Raw genomic sequence first — 22805 nt, forward strand, 5'->3', positions numbered from 1 at the left:
AAATGTTGCAATTCTTCAGCCATTCCTGGACATGTGACCAAAAACAAGCTACATATGGACAGTACCAAAACAAAATGATCTAATGATTCTGTCTCTTCGCAGCTAATCTGCAGAGCTGGGAAGGTTGTATCCCCCATATATTGGTTGCAAGAATTTTGTATAATAATTTTGTATGAAAAATTCAAAGTTTTGAATCCGGCGTCGTTTTGCGTATCAGTTCATAAACCATGTGCCATGGAATCGGTACGTCGAAAATCTCTTCCCGACTATTTTGCAACTATATGGCACAGCTGTCAATTTTTGGGTCCTTAAATGAAACTGGTATACCTTTTTATTTATGACAATTTTCTTTAACCAATTATGCCATTTAATTCAGGGCCTCTTTCTTCTTCCATTTTTGCAGTAATTGTGCAATTAGTTGTTTGTAATTTTGGGTAGAGCAGACATTTCTATATATTTCTGTTAGCTGCATGTGTGACATAACTCCACCAGTCCTATTTATGATATAATTTGCAAGGATTAAACTTTTTTTAAACACGTTTTCAAAAAAAAACCACAAAAGAAAATCTATTAGTATATTTAAGTTTAACCACAATATTTATTGTTCTGATTTTTCTGGTGGATTAAATTGAAATTGAAACGGATTTTCTATGGCTTGTTTTAAAAATAACAATATTTGGAGATCATTTCCTTTTCAAATAACTGAAAGTGCAAGGTTGTAATCTGAATAAAGGGAAAAGGCCATTTTTTAACATAGGGTTAGACAGGATAGCAGGGTAGCCTAGTGGTTAAAGGGTTGGACTAGTAACTGAAAGGTTGCAAGGTCATATCCTCTGAGCTGACAAGGTACAAATCTGTCGTTCTGCCCCTGAATAGGCAGTTAACCCACTGTTCCTAGGCCGTCACTGAAAATAAGAATTTGTTCTTAACTGACTTGCCTAGGTAAATAAAGGTATAAAAAAAATCGTATTAATTTCCTAGTGAACCAGTTCTGATATAATTGTAACTTTTGTATGACTGAAGCCTTTAGTGAGAGGTCTAATACTTTAATATCTAATAATTTCTGTCTTCTGAATTCATATTCATTATATAAATAGGCCCGTTTAATTTTGTCTGGCTTACCCCCCAAAACTACTTAAGTAGTACTTTAAAGAATTTGTACTTAAATGCTTTGCACCACTCTGTACATGCTTCTGAGAGCATTAGGAAACATGTATTGCACATCACAATGATGTCAATTTAACTGATGTGGGTAGTAGTGTATACTGGGTGGGTGGGTTTTCTGATGTCAGACGATATGAATATCTATCAGATGCTGCTTACCCAGGATAGGACAGAATATATCAATATGGTTTCAGCACCATAGATCTCTATATCTCCTGTGTGTGTGTGTGTGTGTGTGTGTGTGTGTGTGTGTGTGTGTGTGTGTGTGTGTGTGTGTGTGTGTGTGTGTGTGTGTGTGTGTGTGTGTTGTTTTGTGAGTGTTATCAGGACACCCAAGGTGGTAAGTGCAGACAATTTCAAGAAGAAAGAGCATTAATGTGTATAAACAACAGATTACAAGATAAACTCTGACTCACACACGCACAAAACAAAACTTTGAAATAGTGTGGATAACATTGCCTATATCTACATAATTAGACGGCTGCATGTTTCTAAGGTATTTAATGACATTCATTATAAAGGTCAGTGAAACACAGTGATGCCATACTCACAAACACATTTTAAAGCTACAATTCTTAGTTACTACATCCATTTTAGGACTTAATGATATACATTCTAGCCATTGGTTCTTGAAGAATATAACTTCTAAATACCTCAAGGGCTTAGTTCAACTGTCATACAGCATCTTAACCCAAAATATAGGCTTGTTATACTCCAATGTTTGTAAACAAAGTCAATGTAAACAAACACTGTACAGCCTCAAAACATGGTTAAAACAATGATATTGATATCATGGATGGCCAGTCCTTGCATACAGAGCTCTTGCTTTAATATAATAATAATATATGCCATTTAGCAGACGCTTTTATCCAAAGCGACTTACAGTCATGTGTGCATACATTCTACGTATGGGTGGTATGGGTGGTCCCGGGAATCGAACCCACTACCCTGGCGTTACAAGCGCCATGCTCTACCAACTGAGCTACAGAAGGACCAGTACTTTAAATTTGAAAGTGGTTTCATTTCTCCAGGCCCATCGCTCAGCTTTTTACCAAAACACAGGCGGGCTTAGCCGCTTTGTTATTGTTTCAATTAAGGATCCCAGCTTTAATGACTCATCATAAGTGATATAACCTCTTGTTATACATAATAATGACTGATATGCATGAATGTATTAATGTAATTGCATCATAAAGCAATTGTTGGACAATGCAGACATTAAAAGACTTTCTCGTAATCTAAATTAAAGTGCATCTGCTAAAGAAATATGTGTTAACAAGAAATGTGTGGAGTGGTTGAAAAACTAGTTTTAATATCTCCAACCTAAGTGTATGTAAACTTCCGACTTCAACTCTATATAGCAGAGGAGGCTGGTGGAAGGAGCTATAGGAGTACGTCTGGTATACTGAGTGGTCATATTATGTGGTCTTACAACATGGTCCCTCAAATATTGCAGACACCTTCTCTCAATGACTTTCCCTCCCTCATAAACACACAAGGGTGCACACACACATATACAAACGCAAACCAAACACACACACATGCACAGAAACCAAACACTCATCTGCTGTCCGTGATGGCATAGGTTAATGGTTACTATACAGCTACATTGATAGAGATCACCAGTGGTTTAACTCTCTGAAGCCACATGATCACCAGTAGTTTAACTCTCTGAAGCCACATGATCACCAGTAGTTTAACTCTCTGAAGCCACATGATCACCAGTAGTTTAACTCTCTGAAGCCACATGATCACCAGTGGTTTAACTCTCTGAAGCCACATGATCACCAGTAGTTTAACTCTCTGAGGCCACATGATCACCAGTGGTTTAACTCTCTGAAGCCACATGATCACCAGTAGTTTAACTCTCTGAGGCCACATGATCAACAGTGGTTTAACTATCTGAAGCCACATGATCACCAGGGGTTTAACTCTCTGAAGCCACATGATCACCAGTGGTTTAACTCTCTGAAACCACATGATCCCCAGTGGTTTAACTCTCCATAAAATCCATAAAAATGGTCTCATAACTGCTTCCTGGGGCAACTGTTATCTGAGTGAATCCACACTGTTTGCACAGGGACAATCACTGCAGGGAAACAAGAGAAGATGACGAAGACAAGTCATAACAGTGTGTGTGTGTGCGTGTGTGCGTGTGCGTGTGCGTGTGTGTGTGTGTGTGTGTGTGTGTGTGTGTGTGTGTGTGTGTGTGTGTGTGTGTGTGTGTGTGTGTGTGTGTGTGTGTGTGTGTGTGTGTGTGTGTGTGTGTGTATTCATGCAAGTAGAAGAAACATAATGCAGCAATCCTCTCTTCATGTTGATGAAACGGTCTATGACTCTGTCATACAGTACACGCCTTTATTTTTTGTTGTTCTAGGCTACCTGGCTAAAATGCATGCTCGCTAGCCTAACTTCCTTTCATGCGCAATGTTAGCTAGTTAACATTAGCCTTCTACTTCTAGCTAGCTACATATCGAACTTCCTTGCTTTCAGGCCAAGGGCACAATGTATGAATTTATGTCTGGATCAGAATCACCTTCGTAATCATTGGCCAGTACGGAGAATTAAGGAAAATCACAGGTCCAAATCCCTATCTCCATCCATGGCGAATTTAGAAAAGGGACAATTTTAGCTAGATAGCCACCGGAGGACAACAACACAATGAGATGCAACAATTCAAGTTGTTTCTGTCAATAGCCGTGTCTACACTTGACAGTTCATGCAGCTTTTGTATTCTGATAATGGAGTTCTGATCATGCAATTCTGTGCTTCATAAATTCAAAGTATTGGAATTTGTCAAATGAGCCATTTATAATTTCAGAGCGTGAGCATTCAGAGCACACACTGGACACTTTGGTTGAGGAGTAGGGTTGATCTGAGCATTCTGACCTCACAACAGCAGTCAAGCACCCAAGCTAACGGGCTAAAGTTGGCTAGCCACTTCCACACACAAATGATAGACACCTCACTCTGACCATTTTACTCGCCCTAGTAGAAGTGGTTAGGCTGTTTTCATGATGTCTAGAGCGTTGGTGACTAACTGTGTTGCTGGCAAAAATTGAGTTTAAAAAAATTGCCTACCTTTACTGACACCGGTCATATTCAACAGGTGTTGCGGATTGGTAAATTCATCAATTATTCTGTGCTCTGACACACTCAGATGAGAGGGAACTGAAATCGGAGTAGATAGCCAGAGTGAATTTACGAACGCATCCTAACACAACAACAACTGATGGCAGTAGCTAACTATTATAGCTAAGTAGCCAGCTAACCTTTGTAGCTAGCAATCACGATAGCAAGCAACGCTAAGGGGATTGCAAATGAGTTAGCATAACTCTAGCCCCCCAAAAATGTATTTTCTTAATATTAACTAGCTGGCTAGCATTTGAGGCCAGCAAACACGTTCCCCGTACACTAGGAATGTATTTCCTCCAACGTTATAATGAAAAGGTGCCTCTGTCCCAAAACACAAGTTTTCTGGAGACTTGTGGGAGGAATGCTGAGTGCTGAAGTCCCCCACTGTATGCACTTTCAGTAGCCTGATTTCATCAACACTGAGGGGAAATCCGTACAATGCGAGCTTCGTAGTCTGATAGCGGAAGTGACATGTAAGTGTCAAGCGTAGACAAGACCAATTAGGTATTGTTCTCCATGTGATATGATTAGAGTGAAGCCAAATCCAAACTGGCTTCCCTTGACACCATTCACAGTTGAGCTCGCTCAGTTAGCTCAACATAGGCTATTATTGTATACTTTTTTTTTATCAAGGGAGGCCATACGGGCGACAATGATGTCATACTATTTTCGATCAAACAACATCAGTTAGATGGCATACACATACAGAGACAGAGGGGCGCTGTTTCCCTCGCTCGGATGCTTTGGTGCGATAGAAAGATAAATAATTGTGTTTTTTTCTTTACATTTTTGGGGGAAGCCTAGCTTCCCTTGGCATCCATGAATACACCTCACTGATATTGTCATTACATAAATCACATTTGAAGCACAGTCAGACATTGGCTTTTCTGTTTTGTGCACATATTCTCACGAACCATTGGCAGGCATCACTGTTTCACTGTACATATTACAAAATTATACTGGATTCAGTTGATAAGTAGCAGCACCATGTCAATGCCCACAGTTGGGACTCTTATTTTGAAAGGAAGTTGATGTGGACTTTCGCCCTGACTGTACGCAACTCGGACTCGCATGAGATATTTTATATTTTGTAGATGTATACCTAGCTAGTTATTGACAGAGAAGAGCACATGTTCGGGGGTTCGTTTCATAGCTCGTAGTGCATTATAACATGTGGACACTGAACCCTTTAGAATCCGGAGGTAACTTTTGTTTTGCCCAGCTCTATTTAGCTACAGTAACGTTAGCTATCTTAGCCATAGCGGATGACCAACCCACCAGCTAAAAACATTAGCTAGCTACATTTGACAGCTCGTTCTACATGTTAGCTAGCTATGTTTCTCAGTGTATTTTGGAGTATCAGAATACGCGCATAGAAGATGAGAATCAAACCTGTTACAGTAACTACTAAAAATTGTTTGGATAGCTATCCATCTAACTAGCTAGTATTATTGCTATGACACAATTCATCCAAGTTACATCTGGCTAGCAAGCTAACGTGCAGTCCTACACTGTTACAGTTGGTAATCTTCTATCTAACGCATAACATATGATGATTAACCCCTTAATCATCCTCCAGTTGTTTTGAATAAGAACATTACTTTTCTTATTATTCAATCTCATGACATGTCCTGTCCCAGGTGTCACCCACTACCTCCTGCCAGAGAAGGAGTATGTGGTGGGGCGTAAGAACTGTGAGGTCATCCTGCCCAATGACCAGTCCATCAGCCGGGCTCATGCTCACCTCACTGCTACAGATCAGGTGAGAGAGACGGGGAATATTCTTTATTAGTAATAACTGTATTTTTAATCACACACACAACCCCAACACACCCGCTTAACCAGAGCACTACCCTACAACTCCTAAATACTTAACTGAAAAATATATAGGCAGAATGTGAGCAGGCCTACATTCTGTCTCTAGTCCATCAAATGCTGTCATGTCTCCCTTGCAGTAGAAGGTGCTCTCGTACTGTTCACCATCCTAACTAACCAGCATGAATCTTGTCTTGTCGACAGAGCTGGGTTTTTTGCCTAATTTTGTACATGTGTTACATAAGAAGACACTTGTTTTTAGGGATATCAAAATCCACGTCTTGTATGGTTAAGACAGTTTTTCATAAAGTAGATGTAACCAACAGACTGTTGTTGTGTTGTGTGCCAGGCCCTGACCCTGAAGGACAGTTCTAAGTATGGCACGTTTGTTAATGATGAGCGTCTGTCAGGGGACACCCCTCGCAGCCTGACGGCAGGGGACAGAGTGACATTTGGGGTCTTTCACAGCAAATTCAGGTGTGCACCCACATTTACGCAATGATAAAAATTTTGATGGAAACAAATTAGAAATATATATTTTGAAATGTCTCTCTCTCTCTACAGTGTGCAGCAGGTAACTGTGGTGGTGTGCTCGTCCTGTGTTGATAATGAAGGGAAGGTCTCTCTGTCTCAGACCCTGCAGCTTCTGGGTGGCCGGCTGACCAACACCTGGACACAAGACTGCACTCACCTGGTCATGCCCACTGTTAAAGTCACCATCAAGGTCTGCACATGACCACAAAGTGTGTGTGTGTGTGTGTGTGTGTGTGTGTGTGTGTGTGTGTGTGTGTGTGTGTGTGTGTGTGTGTGTGTGTGTGTGTGTGTGTGTGTGTGTGTGTGTGTGTGTGTGTGTGTGTGTGTGTGTTCATCTGTACATACAGAACGTGCTCTCTCCCCATGCAGACTATCTGTGCTTTGCTGTGCTGTCGGCCCATAGTCAAGCAGGAGTTTTTCACTGAGCTCACTGAAGCCCTGCAACAGAAACAACCACCTCCAAAAGCTGAGAGGTACTAAGAGACACCACACACAAGGCTGCTGCTCACCTCCACAAACCACACAATAGCTGCCACTCAGGCCTCGTTTTATAGACCTACAGTGCATTTCCACATTTTGTTATGTTACAGCCTTATTCTGAAATTGATTAAATAGTTTTTTTTAAATTGCCCAAATCGCTCACTATCCCTTCAATGTTATTGAAGGACTGTTTGTGTGTGTTAATAGTTTCTTCCCAGAGATAGACGAGCCCAGTCTGAATAAGGATGAGGTGGACCTGACAGAGAGGCCAGAACGTAAAGAACTTTTCACTGGCAAGACCTTCCTTTTTCTCAATGCCAAACAGGTACTGGCCTGCCTCTCTCGCTCACACTGCAAACAAATCAACATTTCAACGTCACATGCGCTGAATACAACAGGTGTAGGTAGACCTTACCGTGAAATGCTTACTTTACAAGCCCTTAACCAACAATGCAGTTCAAGAAATAGAGTTAAGAAAATATTTACTCAATAAACTGAGAGAAAAAATTATGGGGGAAAAAAAGTAACAGAAGATAATTACATCACAATAACGAGTTACTGAATCAAGGTGCAGGGTACAGGTTAGTCAAGGTCATTTGTAAAGTGACTATGCATAGATAATAAACAGCGAGTAGCAGCAGTGTGAAAACAAAGGGGTGGGGATCAATGTAAATAGTTTGGGTGGCCATTTGATGAATTGTTCAGCCGTCTTATGGCTTGGGGGTGGGTAGAAGCTGTTAAGGAGCCTTTATGCCCTAGACTTGGCGTTCCGGTACCGCATGCCGTGTGGTAGCAGAGAGTGTTGTTTCCTGCATAGTAGATGTGTTGTTGCATACCCTTACAACCGGGGGGGGCGGCCTGTCAGGATGTCCAGGATCCGGATGCAGAGGGAGGTGTTTAGTCCCATGGTCCTCAGCTTAGTGATCAGCTTTGTGGGCACTATGGTGTTGAACGCTGAGCTGTTCAGTTAGTCAATGAACAGCATTTTCACTTAGGTGTTGCTTTTGTCCAGGTGTAAAAGGGCAGTGTGGAGTGCGATTGAGATTGCGTCGTCTGTGGATCTGTTATGGTGGTATGTGAATTGGAGTGGTTCTAGGGTTTCCGGCATGATTGTGTTGATGTGAGCCATGACCAGCCTTTCAAAGCACTTCATGGCTACCAACATGAATGCTACAGGGAGGTAATCATTTAGGCAGATTACCTTTGCTTTCTTGGGCACAGGTACTATGGTGTTCCACTTGAAACATGTAGGTATTACAGACTCGGTCAGTGAGAGGTTGAAAATGTCAGTGAAGTCACTTGCCAGTTGGTCCGCGCATGCTTTGAGTACAAGTCCTGGTAATCCGTCTGGCCCCGGGGCTTTGTGAATGTTGACCTGTTTAAAGGTGTTGCTCATATCGGCTATGGAGAGCGTGATCACATAGTCGTCCGGAACAGCTGGTGGACTCATGCATGCTTCAGTGTTGCTGGCCTCGAAGTGAGCATAAAAGGCATTTAGCCCGTCTGGTAGGCTTGCGTCACTTGGCAGCTTGCGTCTGGGTTTCCCTTTGTAGCCTGTAATATTTTTCAAGCCCTGCCACATCCGACGAGCATCTGAGCCAGTGTAGTATAATTCAATCTTAGTCCTGTATTGACCCTTTGCCTGTTTGATGGTTCGTCTGAGGGCATAGCGGGATTTCTTAATAGTGTCCCACTCCTTGAAAGCGGCAGCTCTAGCCTTTAGCCCGGTGCAGTAGTTGCCTGTAATCCATGGCTTCTGGTTGGGAAATGTACGTACGGTCACTGTGGGGACGATGGCGTCAATGTACTTATTGATGAAGCCGGTGGCTGAGGTGGTATACTCCTCAATGCCATTGAATGAATCCGGGAACATATTCCAGTCTCTGCTTGTAAAACAGTCCTGTAACGTACCATCTGCGTCATCTGACCACTTCCGTATTGAGCGAGTCACTGGTACTTCCTGCTTTAGGTTTTGCTTGGAAGCAGGAATCAGGAGGATAGAATTATTGTTAGATTTGCCAAATGGAGGGAGAGCTTTGTATGCGTCTGTGTGTGGAGTAAAGGTGGTCTAGAGTTTTTTTCGCCTCTGCTTGCACATGTGACATGCTAGTAGAAATGAGGTAAAACGGATTTAAGTTTGCCTACATTAAAGTCTCCGGCCACTAGGAGCGCCGCTTCTGAATGAGCATTCTTTTGTTTGCTTATGGCCTTATACAGCTCGTTGAGTGCGGTCTTAGTGCCAGCATCGGTTTGGGGTAGTAAATAGACGGCTACGAATAATACAGATGAGAACGCTCTTGGTAGATAGTGTGGTCTACAGCTTATGATGAGGTATTCTCCCTCAGGCGAGAAATGCTTTGAGGCTTCTTTAATATTCGACATTGCGCATCAGCAGTTATTGACCAATAGACACACATCCCCACCCCTCGTCTTACCAGACGTAGTTGCTCTGTCCTGCCGATGCACGGAGAAGCCAGGCAGCTCTATGTTATCCGTGTCGTCGTTCAGCCATGTCTCGGTGAAACATAGGATATTACAGTTTTTAATGTCCTGTTGGTAGGATAGTCCTAATCGTAGATTGTCCAGTTTGTTTTCCAATGATTTCACATTGGCTAATAATACAGAGGGTAGTGGTGGTTTACCACCTCGACAAATTCTTACATGGCACCCCACAGCCCTCCCTTTTCTTCCATCTTTTCTTCACGTTGATGACAGGGATTTGGGCCTTGTCTTGACAAAGCAGTATATTCTTAGCGTCAGACTCATTAAAGAAAAAGTCTTCATCCAGGTCGAGGTGATGTCCAGAAGCTTTTTTCGGTCATAAGAGATGGTAGCAGCAACATTATGTACAAAATGAGTTACAAACAATGCAAAAAATAAATAAAAAATAGCACAGTTGGTTAAGAGCCCGTAAAAAAAACAGGTACTGGCCTGTTGTTTTGTTTTGACCCCAAACAAACAATGGCAGACGGAAGGCAGGGTGGTGCGGCAGGTGCCGCTTCTCCTACAGATGCTGTTATTTTATCTAAAACATCAGGTCTATGCCGACCCCAGCTAAGGAACTCATGCAAAGATTTAAAGCGCAATTATGTGTTTTATCTCCAGTATATTGCCATGATTGTCAGTTATGTAGCTGCTCTACTGAAATCTCGGTGCGTCCTTGCTGGGATGACACAATCAGTCTACTACCTGAGAATATCAACACCAAACACATTGGTTCACCGTTCCACGGGAGCGAACAGCACACAGCATACCACAATGTTCTGAATAAAAGCCAAGTCTACCTCGCTCCCTATTTCCCTGAACCGCTTAGGCGTAACAAACACAAGTCCAACATTTATCGGAAACTGTTAAATTTCTTGTTCACTACCCTCTTACTCTTCCGTGATGTGCAACTCAATCATGGGCCTAACATCACCGAGCCAGCAATACTCACCAGAGTGGAAAGCAGTGGATGGCCTCGTCCACTGATCATCGCCGCTGTGGAAGTGGGTGAGTGCTATGGTCCCATGGTTTCTCTCGACTCACCCGGCTCCAAGATGGAATTTGCTCCAAGATGGAATTTGACTCTTCCACACCCAAACAAGGACACTGCGTTCATCCATGCCTCCCTACCACTGATCCCCCAGCCCAGTCAAAACTCTGCCCCCCAATGGTGGAACAAACTCCCTCACGACGCCAGGACAGCGGAGTCAATCACCACCTTCCGGAGACACCTGTTTTAATCAGTTCACCCCCCCCAAGATTTAGATGCAAGTGGCTGTTCCAGTGCATGCTCTGGGACGGACTTAAATGTAATGTAATGTAAATTAATATGTGATCCCGGACTCTGCTTCTGGTACACAAGCTGTTTTAACTGCCCTTAATGCAAAACTGCCTTAATCAAAACAGCCTAAACCCAGCCGTCAGAAAACACATGAAAATTGAACTGTTTTCAATGTGTCAATCACTCTCGAGTCATCTGGTACCCACTAGCTAAGCCCAAGGGACTACTAGGGGAGTATTTGAACATTCCTAGTGTCATTCCAAAAAGTGATCAAATTCAACATCTTTTCACACTCCAACCTTGACTTCCTCTGCCTTTCAGAGACATGACTCCATAAAAAACTCTCTATATGCTGCTTTGATTGTGACTGGATACAATGTTTTCAGGAGAGACAGGACTGAAGGAAGAGGAGGGGGTGTGATGATTTACATTAAAGAACATAATTCGATGTAAACAAATTGAGTGGTTATGTGATAATAAACTAGAATGTATTGCCCTGAACGTTACACTGTCTACAATAAATGTTTTCCGAAAGAAAAGAAAATCCAAACCTGGCCAAAAGAGCACTCTTCCTTGGCTAAATGGAAAAATCTGGCAAATGTATCTAACAACAGCCCTAAGGTCCAAATTAGAGCATGACAGATGTAGGTTTACCATGTTGAGAAATAAGGTGATGAAAGAAATCAGACAGGCCAAGGCAAACCTTTTTATTAACATAACTGGTGAAGCAAAGGGAAATTCAAAATTTATCTGGAAGAATCAAATCGAATGTATTTATATAGCCCTTCTTACATCAGCTGATATCTCAAAGTGCTGTACAGAAACCCAGCCTAAAACCCCAAACAGCAAGCAAATGCAGGTGTAGAAGCATGGTGGCTAGGAAAAAACCTAGGAAGAAACCTAGAGAGGAATCAGGCTATGAGGGGTGGCCAGTCCTCTTCTGGCTGTGCCGGTTGGAGATTATAACAGAACATGGCCAAGATGTTCAAATGTTCATAAATGACCAGCATGGTCAAATAATAATCACAGTAGTTGTCGAGGGTGCAACAAGTCAGCACCTCAGGAGTAAATGTCAGTTGGCTTTTCATAGCCGATCATTAAGAGTATCTCTACCGCTCCTGCTGTCTCTAGACAGTTGAAAACAGCAGATTAGGGACAGGTAGCACGTCCGGTGAACAGGTCAGGGTTCCATAGCCGCAGGCAGAACAGTTTAAACTGGAGCAGCAGCACGGCCAGGTGGACTGGGGACAGCAAGGAGTCATCATGCCAGGTAGTCCTGAGGCATGGTCCTAGGGCTCAGGTCCTCCGACAGAGAGAGAGAAAGAAAGAGAGAATTAGAGAGAGCATGCTTAAATTCACACAGGACACCAGATAAGACAGGATTAGTACTCCAGATATAACAGACTGACCCTAGGCCCCCGACACACAAACTACTGCAGCATAAATACTTGAGGCTGAGACAGGAGGGGTCAGGAGACACTGTGGCCCCATCCGCTGATACCCCAGGATAGTGCAAAACTTGCAGGATATAACCACACCCACTTTGCCAAAGCACAGCCCCCACACCACCAGAGGGATGTCTTCAACCACCAATTTACCATCCTGAGACAAGGCTGAGTACAGCCCACAAAGCTCTCCGCCACGGCACAACCCAAGGGGGGGCGCCAACCCACACAGGAAGGTGTGTGACGCACCCCTCTTAGGGACGACATGGAAGAGCACCAGTAAGCCAGTGACTAAGCCTCTGTAATAGGGTTAGAGGCAGAGAATCCCAGTGGAAAGAGGGGAACCGGCCAGGCAGAGACAGCAAGGGCGGTTCGATGCTCCAGAGCCTTTCCGTTCACCTTCACACTCCTGGGCCAGACTACACTCAATCATATGACCCACTGAAGAGATGAGTCTTCAGTAAAGACTTAAAGATTGAGACCGAGTCTGCGTCTCTCACATGGCTGGGCAGACCATTCCATAAAAATGGAGCTCTATAGGAGAAAGCCCTGCCCTCCAGCTGTTTGCTTAGAAATTCTAGGGACAATTAGGAGGCCTGCGTCTTGTGACCGTAGCGTACGTGTAGGTATGTACGGCAGGACCAAATCGGAAAGATGGGTAGGAGCAAGCCCATGTAATGCTTTGTAGGTTAACAGTAAAACTTTGAAATCAGCCATTGCCTTAACAGGAAGCCAGTGTAGGGAGGCTAGCACTGGAGTAACATGATTTTAAAAAATGTGGTTCTAGCAGCCGTATTTAGCACTAATTTAAGTTTATTTAGTGCTTTATCCGGGTAGCCGGAAAGTAGAGGATTGCAGTAGTCTAACCTAGAAGTAACAAAAGCATGGATTCATTTTTCTGCACAATTTTTGGACAGAAAGAGTGATTTTTGCAATGTTACATAGATGGAAAAAAATCTGTCCTTGAAACAGTCTTGATATGTTCGTCAAAAGAGAGATCAGGGTCCAGAGTAACGCCGAGGTCCTTCACAGTTTTATTTGAGACGACTGTACAACCATTAAGATTAATTGTCAAATTCAACAGAAGATCTCTTTGTTTCTTGGGACCTAGAACAAGCATCTCTGTTTTGTCCGAGTTTTAAAGTAGATAGTTTGCAGCCATCCACTTCCTTATGTCTGAAACACAGGCTTCTAGCGAGGGCAATTTTGGGGCTTCACCATGTTTCATTGAAATGTGCAGCTGTGTGTCATCCGCATAGCAGTGAAAGTTAACATTATGTTTTCGAATGACATCCCCAAGAGGTCAAATATATAGTGAAAACAATAGTGGTCCAAAAACGGAACCTTGAGGAACACTGACATCTACGGTTGATTTGTCAGAGGACAAACCATGCACAGAGACAAACTGATATCTTTCCAACAGATAAGATCTAAACCTGGCCAGAACTTGCCCGTGTAGACCAATTTGGGTTTCCAATATCTCCAAAAGAATGTGGTGATAGATGGTATCAAAAGCAGCACTAAGGTCTAGGAGCACGAGGACAGATGCAGAGCCTCGGTCTGACGCCATTAAAAGGTCATTTACCACCTTCACAAGTCCAGTCTCAGTGCTATCATGGGGTCTAAAACCAGACTGAAGCATTTCGTATACATTGTTTGTCTTCAGGAAGGCAGTGAGTTGCTGCGCAACAGCTTTTTCTAACATTTTTGAGAGGAATGGAAGATTCGCTATAGGCCCATTTTAGTTTTTAAAATATTTTCTGGGTCAAGGTTTGGCTTTTTCAAGAGAGTCATTATTACTGCCACTTTTAGTGAGTTTGGTACACATCTGGTGGATAGAGAGCGGTTTATTATGTTCAACATAGGAGGGCCAAGCACAGGAAGCAGCAGAATCGAAAAATGTTAACAGGGAAAGACCATAGTAACACTGCAAAAAAACTAGAAATCATGGCGAATAACAATATAACACAGGGTGCAGTCAAAATAGCAATAGCCTTCAATTCCTACTTTATTGACTCTGTCAGGGTACTGACAGTGTTCGTGAATGACGCTCAACTCGTCTTCGTCATAAGGGAGGTTTCTGAGTCAGAGGTGAATAAGGTGATTAGCTCACTAAAGAACTCTAAAGCAAAAGATGTGTTTGGGCTGGACTCTACCTTTCTTAAAAACTACAGAGTCACTCATTGGCCCCATTACTAAGGTCACCAACACATCTATTGGTCAGGGGGTGTTTCCAAGGGTATGGAAGTCGGCCATAATAACGGCCATCTTTAAATCGGGTGGCCCTGCTGACTTGAGTAACTACAGGCCCATTAGTATACTACCTGTGGTGTCGAAGGTTGTTGAAAAGTGTGTAGCAGAGCAACTGATTGCCCACCTCAACAACAGTCCCTTCACATTACACTCCATGCAGTTTGGCTTCAGAGCAAAACACTCCACAGAAACGGCCAACTGCTTTCTTCTGGAAAATGTGAAGTCCAAGATGGACAAAGGGGGCGTTGTTGGGGCTGTGTTTCTGGACCTAAGGAAGGCTTTTGATACTGTTAACCATGAGGTTCTCATCACAAAATTGTCCAAGTTCAACTTTTCCCCCGATGCCTTGAGATGGCTGAAATTCTACCTTGAAGGCAGTACTCAGTGTGTCAGTGTGGCATCATTCCAACCTCTCTTTTAAAAAGCAGGTGAAAAAGGTCATTCAAATAACCAAATTCAACCTAGCTCATTTCCGATTTAAACAAAAAAAAATTGACTACAGAGGTAGCAAAACTGTACTTCAAATCTATGATACTCCCCCACTTAACATACTGCTTGACTAGTTGGGCCCAAGCTTGCTGTACAATATTAAAACCCATTCAGTCTGTCTACAAACAGGCTCTCAATGTGCTTGATAGGAAGCCAAATAGCCATCATCACTGTTACATCCTCAGAAAGCATGAGCTCCTGAGTTGGGAAAATCTTGTGCAATACACGCAATGCATGTTTTGTATTCAAGATCCTTAATGGCCTGGCTCCCCCTCCACTCAGTACTTTTGTTACACAGAAAACCCAAACATATGGTAGCAGATCCACAAGGTCTGCCATGAGAGGTGACTGTACTACTACCACCATTACTACTAGTAGCACTTCTACCTCTAATATACCTACTACTACCATTACCACTAGGAGCACTTCTGCCTCTAATATCCCTACTACTACCATTACTACTAGTAGCACTTCTACCTCTAATATCCCTACTACTACCATTACCACTAGTAGCACTTCTACCTCTAATATCTCTACTACTACCATTACCACTCGTAGCACTTCTACCTCTAATATCTCTACTGCTACCATTACCACTAGGAGCACGTCTACCTCTAATATCTCTACTACTACCACCATTACCACTAGTAGCACTTCTACCTCTAATATCTCTACTGCTACCATTACCACTAGTAGCACTTCTACCTTTATCTCTACTACTACCATTACCACTAGCAGCACTTCTACCTCTAATATCTCTACTACTACCATTACCACTCGTAGCACTTCTACCTCTAATATCTCTACTGCTACCATTACCACTCGTAGCACTTCTACCTCTAATATCTCTACTACTACCATTACCACTAGTAGCACTTCTACCTTTATCTCTACTACTACCATTACCACTAGCAGCACTTCTACCTCTAATATCTCTACTACTACCATTACCACTAGTAGCACTTCTACCTCTAATATCTCTACTACTACCATTACCACTCGTAGCACTTCTACCTCTAATATCTCTACTGCTACCATTACCACTAGTAGCACTTCTACCTCTAATATCTCTACTGCTACCATTACCACTAGTAGCACTTCTACCTCTAATATCTCTACTGCTACCATTACCACTAGTAGCACTTCTGCCTCTAATATCTCTACCGACTACCTACTATAACTAATTTATAACGGTCATCATCACCATTACATCACAACTACCATCATCATTACTACTACCACAACCACTATCCCTACCATCATTAAACTACTATCATTACCGTCACCCCTACTACCCGTACAGCTCCTATTTGAAATAATAATCACAATAATAATAATAAATCTCTCTCACTCACTTCTCTCCAGCAAAAGCGTCTGAGTTTGGCAGTGAGTTGTGGAGGTGGGAGGAGCCAGCTCTTGGAGGAGGGGTCTGTCCCTGTGTCACTCCTGGAATCACCATTGAGCTGTGTGATCGGCATGGCAACGGGAAACTCCCAAGCACTACTGCCCCATTCCACTAAGAAGTGGGCAGACTCTGTGGGGAGGATTCTACAGAGGTACACACATTGCAGTATCATAAAGACAGAGTGTGGTTTGAATGTGTTCCATACCTAAAAAATTGAGGGGGGGGGGGGTTGAACTACACAAACAATTGAGACATTCCCAAAGGTTTTGAGACTTGAGGCTTTTCCTATTTCAATTCCCTGTTATGGTGTTACACTTCTTATCTGCAGCTCTGAAATGAGACTAACTGGTTGTGTCAGCACAGTCTATATTTACCATCTCTCACGCTCTCCAGGAAAGGTCTTCGATTCATCACAGAGTCTGAGATCGGATTGGCTGCCATCTATGTCAGCTGTGACAAGTACTGCAATCCCTCCAATCAGAAGGCTGACTCAGGTGGGTGGGCCTCTCATACGGTGAATCATAGTCTCAGTTTTTATTTTGAGTTCCTGATTTTATAATGATATGGACTTATATAGTGGAGTCAACACTTGTATCGTTGTTAATGTGTTTTTCCCCTGGTTAGAATCCATGAGAATGAAGCCCACCATCCCTGGCGCCACGCTATCCCAGAATGCACCAGTGGACGAGACGGTAATGCCAGCGGCATCTCAGAACATCACAGCCTATGCTATAAACACAGAGCCGTCACAGGGCATCAGGGGGTAAGACGCACACACACACACACACACAACCTGAGCTCCAAACTCACTGTTCTATTTGAGTGCATCAGGCTGATCTGTGTTTTCTTATCCCTGAGTAGGGTGGACGTGGCTGGGGTGAGCACAGTTGGAGAGACCCCCGAGAGGGACCAGAGCCGGACCACCTCTCATCTTAACCGATCCAAACCCTCAGGCCGAGAGCTGGCCGGGACCTGCACAGTGGCAGAGACTATGATGTCATCATTCAGCGCCTCAGACAGTGCTGGTGGTGGCGGCTCGGACAGAAAAAAGGGAGAGCTACAACATCCAGGTAGAATAGTTTCTAATGACAGAGTGGGTGGGTGTCAGAGTTACAGTAGGAAAGTTCTGGCGTGGGCCATATAAACTGAAAACACGGGTCTGCTAAATGACATTGTATTATCATGATATTAGGTGGAGGGAAAGGTGATGCTATCACCAGATTCCTGGCCACAGCCCCTCGGACCAATGGAAGAGTGCAGACGATGTCCCCACAGAAGTGCTCCTCCCAGAAACAACAGGTCTCCCAGAAATGTTCCCCCCAGAAACAGTCTTCCCTCACTAATTTCTTCCAGCCTGTTGGCAAGAAAAGGCAAGTGCAGCTCTCTGGAGATATCCATACAATTCCACACAGTGGCTTATCAATCATGAGTTAATGGTGATATTATATATATACAGACTCCAATGTTTTCTGTCTCAGACCTAGGGAAGGCGAGGAATCCCCTACTGTCCAATCAGAGGCCAAGTTCTCCAGGAGGGAAGAAGACATGGAGAATACGAAGAGGACAGTACCACAGCACTCGGAGACCTCCAACCCCACCCTCCCCCCCACAGGCAGGTCCCAGGGCCAACACAGCTCAGGTGCACATCTGTTTCCAGGTCAGACTGAGGCTCTGTCAGAGGGGTTCTCCAAACCTGCCCAGCAGGGGCTCCAATCCAGGAAGAGGAAGGAGATGGAGGAGGAGACTAAAGGGAGTGGGGCTTTAGAGATAGAGATGGACGAACTGGAGTCCATCATGTCTGAGGACATGGACGAATCGGATGAGCCCATGTCAGCCAGTCAAGGCCAGCGGTTGAAGCTGACAGACAAGAGCTCAACCAATAGAAAACAGCTCCTGGAGACAGTGGAACTTACCTCTGCCAATAAGAAACAGCGGATTTATCCAGTGGAACCAATCGCAGCCAATCATAAGTCAGGCTTGGATTCAGAAGAGCGATCATCAGCCAGCAGACGACAGCGAGCGGAGCCTGTAGCTGAGGTCAAAGACGAAGAGGTGTCTTTCATTGAGGTGAGAGGAGCTGTCATTGCGTGTTTGTTATCATGTGTTTCTATCAAGGCTGGGATCAATTCTAATTGAAGCCACTCGATTCAGGAAGTGATTTTAATTTAAAATATATATAAATTGATAGCTTCTACTTCTGTTTCATTGAAAATATCTGCCATTTTTAAAATCACTGAATTGTAATTTCAGTTTACATCCTGAATTGACTGCATTCCTCAGCCCTGGTTTCTATGACGTGACTATTATTATGAACTATCCTCCATCTTCTGTCTCCCCCCAAGTCAAAACCAGTTAATGGTGTGACCCCTGGTCATCTGGAAGAGCCAGAGACTGATGCCAAACCTGTCAAACAGGAAGCCTCAGTAAGTCCTGTCTGTATCTGTCTGGAGTAGGGGCCAGTGGGGAAGAGTTAGGTCTGGAGTAGGGGCCAGTGGGGAAGAGTTAGGTCTGGAATAGGGGCCAGTGCGGAAGAGTTAGGTCTGTCAGTAACTGGTCTGGAGTAGGGGCCAGTGGGGAAGAGTTAGGTCTGGAGTAGGGGCCAGTGGGGAAGAGTTAGGTCTGGAGTAGGGGCCAGTGGGGAAGAGTTAGGTCTGGAGTAGGGGCCAGTGGGGAAGAGTTAGGTCTGGAGTAGGGGCCAGTGGGGAAGAGTTAGGTCTGGAGTAGGGGCCAGTAGGTCTGGGAAGTGGGGAAGAGTTAGGTCTGGAGTAGGGGCCAGTGGGGAAGAGTTAGGTCTGGAGTAGGGGCCAGTGGGGAAGAGTTAGGTCTGGAGTAGGGGCCAGTGGGGAAGAGTTAGGTCTGGAGTAGGGGCCAGTGGGGAAGAGTTAGGTCTGGAGTAGGGGCCAGTGGGGAAGAGTTAGGTCTGACAGTAACTGGTCTGTGTGTTGTGATGTAGGGTTTAGGGGGTGAGAATCTCCCCAGCAGACTTATAGTGGTGGAGTTCAAATGCCTCACCGTGGCAACACCGGCAAGACCTAAACCACGCCCCATGGAGACGCACGGCAATGTCAACAGGAAGGACTTTAAACGCTTCTGCAAGGTAGAGCCCAGAATGCACCTCACCACAAGACAGGGTCATGGGACTCTGTTCGGTTAGTGTGTGTGTGTGTGTGTGTGTGTGTGTGTGTGTGTGTGTGTGTGTGTGTGTGTGTGTGTGTGTGTGTGTGTGTGTGTGTGTGTGTGTGTGTGTGTGTGGTAATGTGTGTGTGGTAATGTGTGTGTGTTTCAGGTCCCAGTTCCCGGTGCCCAGGGTTTGCCCAACATCATCGGCGGGTCAGACCTGTTGGTCCACAACCGAGGCAAGAACTCTGAGCTGGAGGAGTGGCTGAGAGACGCAGCAGAGGTACACAGTCCTACTTCAGCTGCTGTTTACTACAATACTTACTGTCTGTTTAGCAACCCCTGAGACACACAAACACTTCTAGAAGAGAAGTACATGGTATTTACCATGAAATGGTAGTAACAGGGGATGGGGGGTTGAGGCTGGGTAGAGAGGAGGTGGAGGGGGTTGAGGCTGGGTAGAGAGGAGATGGAGAGGGCTGAGGCTGGGTAGAGAGGAGATGGAGGGGGCTGAGGCTGGGTAGAGAGGAGATGGAGAGGGCTGAGGCTGGGTAGAGAGGAGATGGAGAGGGCTGAGGCTGGGTAGAGAGGAGAACGAGAGGGCTGAGGCTGGGTAGAGAGGAGATGGAGGTTTGTGTGTCTGTGAGTCAAAGTCCTGTGTCTGTGTGTTTCAGGATGAGCGTCAGAACAAGAAAGAGGAGACTTTGGGAGATGACCTTTTCAGGTACGAGGACAGGGCTTGTCAGGCTGCAAACACCAAACCAATCAACCCAAACCAACTTGGGTCACATTATTTCAGGTGGAGAGCACCACAGTCTACAGTACAATGTAAACCAAGCTGTAGCCCGGGCTATTGGTTGGAAGATGTTTGGAGCCAGGCTGGGAATGAATGGATGAATGTGGAGTGATGTTGATTATGTTGAACCCTCCAGCCCCCAAGGTAGAAAAAGTCAGCCACTCCATCTGCAGTCTGCAGTGGAGCAGAAGGGTTGGAGCACCCAGCTTACACAAACATCACATTCCCAGGGGGCATTGCTCCGTGTTCAAGGACGTCACTACCAGACACAAGACAACAGTGCCCTACAGGCTGACGCACACACAGCTGCCTGCCCACACAATGACTGGCTGTCTGCTGAGCTCTTCACTACTCCAAACTCATTCATCTATTCATTCCCTTAACCCCCATTCAGAAACACAAAACAACATTGACTGCCCAGCAACATAGCCTTGGTTGTAGCTGTAGTCCAACCAACATGGCTGATCTCAGGTTTTGATCCCAGCTAAACTATGATTCACATTAGATAGAGCTGTATTAGCTGGTCCCCTGCATACGTACAATACACATCAACACCATTTTTAGAATCGCCTGTCAAATAGTCATCTGAAAAGGACCGTTTAGACCAAGTCCCACAGAACAGAGAGAAACATTCCTGATGTGAGTGGGTGGATCTTCGTTTGGGACGGGTTGGGCTTGTTGTCACTGACCAATCAGCGCCCAGTGATTCCTGCGTCACACCTGGTTGTCTGGGTGCTGGTGATGTAAGCACACGCTAGGGCTGCTGCATTTTGCCTGGCTAAGCAGAAAGGGTGTGTGCATGCCTGCCTGGAGCGAGACTGTGCTGTTTGATCATTGAGTCATGATGCCCACTCAGTCATGCATGGCCAGATGACAGCGCCGGCTACTAAGAAAACAAGCCACGGTTTTATGTTTTTGGTTCTGGCCCGAACCCGTCTCCCAGACTTAGTTTATTGGGAGGATGTTTGGTTTGAGTTCTTCAAACAAGGCCAGAGGTTTATGGAGCTGGCTTAATTTGGGCTATTTTTAATATTTGTTCAAAATGCATCCAGGATTGATCTAGCAGGAATGTTAAAAGCCTGAGTGTTTAAGTGGGATGTCTGGATGGCCACTGCCCTGACTTAACCTGTGTGTGTGTGTGTGTGTGTGTGTGTGTGTGTGTGTGTGTGTGTGTGTGTGTGTGTGTGTGTGTGTGTGTGTGTGTGTGTGTGTGTGTGTGTGTGTGTGTGTAGGTACAACCCCAAACCCATCAAGAAAAGATGAGAGCACCTGGTTGTAACATGAGAAGCCCTGCAGACTAATGTTCATCTTAAGACACAGGAAGGGATGCCAACACCCCATGGAATGTTTTGGCTTCTAGAATTCTGTTTGATAGAACTGCCATCTCCGCTCCACTAATAATGTTCATCTTAAGACACAGGAAGGGATGCCAACACCCCATGGAATGTTTTGGCTTCTAGAATTCTCAGTTTGATAGAACTGCCATCTCCGCTCCACTAATAATGTTCATCTTAAGACACAGGAAGGGATGCCAACACCCCATGGAATGTTTTGGCTTCTAGAATTCTCAGTTTGATAGAACTGCCATCTCCGCTCCACTAATAATGTTCAGGAATGGATCTTGAGTTAACTCTGGTCATTTTGAGTACAATGATCAAGAGGGGCCTGTCAATGACAAATGTTTTAACAATGTTTGTCGGTGATACATGTGGGCAGAAATGTCTATCTTTCTATGTACTGTACACTAGTTATATACCTTAATTTAGTCACTGATGGTGAGCAATGTAAACAAATAAATAGGTGTTCCGTTTTACGTTTCAAGATTTTAATTTGTTCATAATAAAAAATACAGTATACAAAACATATTAAAAAGTAATTTGAGTTGTACAAGAGAGGAGTCCAACTCTACCAATCACAAAGCAGCGTGTCTGTCTGTTGTGAACAGGAGAAGCCTGTGGGTTATGTGTTGTAAGACAGAAGTAGAAAACCCTGGTTAGACCCCAGGGGTTGGGGAACCTGCTGTTTCCTTTTCTTATTAATCAACCCCTAGTTAACCCTTCTCATCGAGGCACCTACTGTGTAGATTGGACATGTAGGTGTAATTAGCCATAAGCTGATGGTCTATCTGGGGGCAAGGTTGAGTGACTACCACCACCTTACAATTACACCTATCCACTGATTCATCTGTTCAGGTCTGGATGTAGTGGTTAGTTTGGAATACAGCATATTGACCAGGAACTGTCCATACATTTTCATTTTGCTGATCTTGTCAACAATATATATTTTATCCCAATTCCACAATTTGTTTTGTTTTTTTCTTTTCTGCAAACAGCTTCAGTCTTGAGGATGACTGCATGTGGAAATAAACTGCATATGAATACACACATTCTGAAGGCCACTGACTGG

The 22805-nt window shown here is 44.2% G+C and overlaps 1 protein-coding gene and 1 long non-coding RNA gene across 2 annotated transcripts; both read left to right on the plus strand.

Annotated features, from left to right (window-relative positions):
* The first annotated feature begins 5288 nt into the window (after nucleotides 1-5288).
* On the plus strand, nucleotides 5289-22785 carry LOC118373847 (nibrin). Its single transcript, XM_052495478.1, has 17 exons — nucleotides 5289-5501; nucleotides 5940-6061; nucleotides 6464-6591; nucleotides 6679-6838; nucleotides 7018-7121; nucleotides 7336-7453; nucleotides 16447-16637; nucleotides 16880-16980; nucleotides 17111-17249; nucleotides 17348-17556; nucleotides 17679-17856; nucleotides 17965-18553; nucleotides 18829-18909; nucleotides 19440-19583; nucleotides 19773-19886; nucleotides 20278-20327; nucleotides 21632-22785. Exons 1-17 carry the CDS (start codon nucleotides 5471-5473, stop codon nucleotides 21660-21662), a joined length of 2490 nt encoding a protein of 829 aa, XP_052351438.1. The 5' UTR covers nucleotides 5289-5470; the 3' UTR covers nucleotides 21663-22785.
* On the plus strand, nucleotides 18926-19433 carry LOC127915360 (uncharacterized). Its single transcript, XR_008091089.1, has 3 exons — nucleotides 18926-18992; nucleotides 19072-19199; nucleotides 19245-19433. It is a non-coding gene; the product is annotated as an uncharacterized LOC127915360 (long non-coding RNA).
* Nucleotides 22786-22805: the final 20 nt, after the last annotated feature.

Source organism: Oncorhynchus keta, chromosome 34 (assembly GCF_023373465.1).
Source record: "Oncorhynchus keta strain PuntledgeMale-10-30-2019 chromosome 34, Oket_V2, whole genome shotgun sequence".
NCBI classification, from domain to species: domain Eukaryota; kingdom Metazoa; phylum Chordata; class Actinopteri; order Salmoniformes; family Salmonidae; genus Oncorhynchus; species Oncorhynchus keta.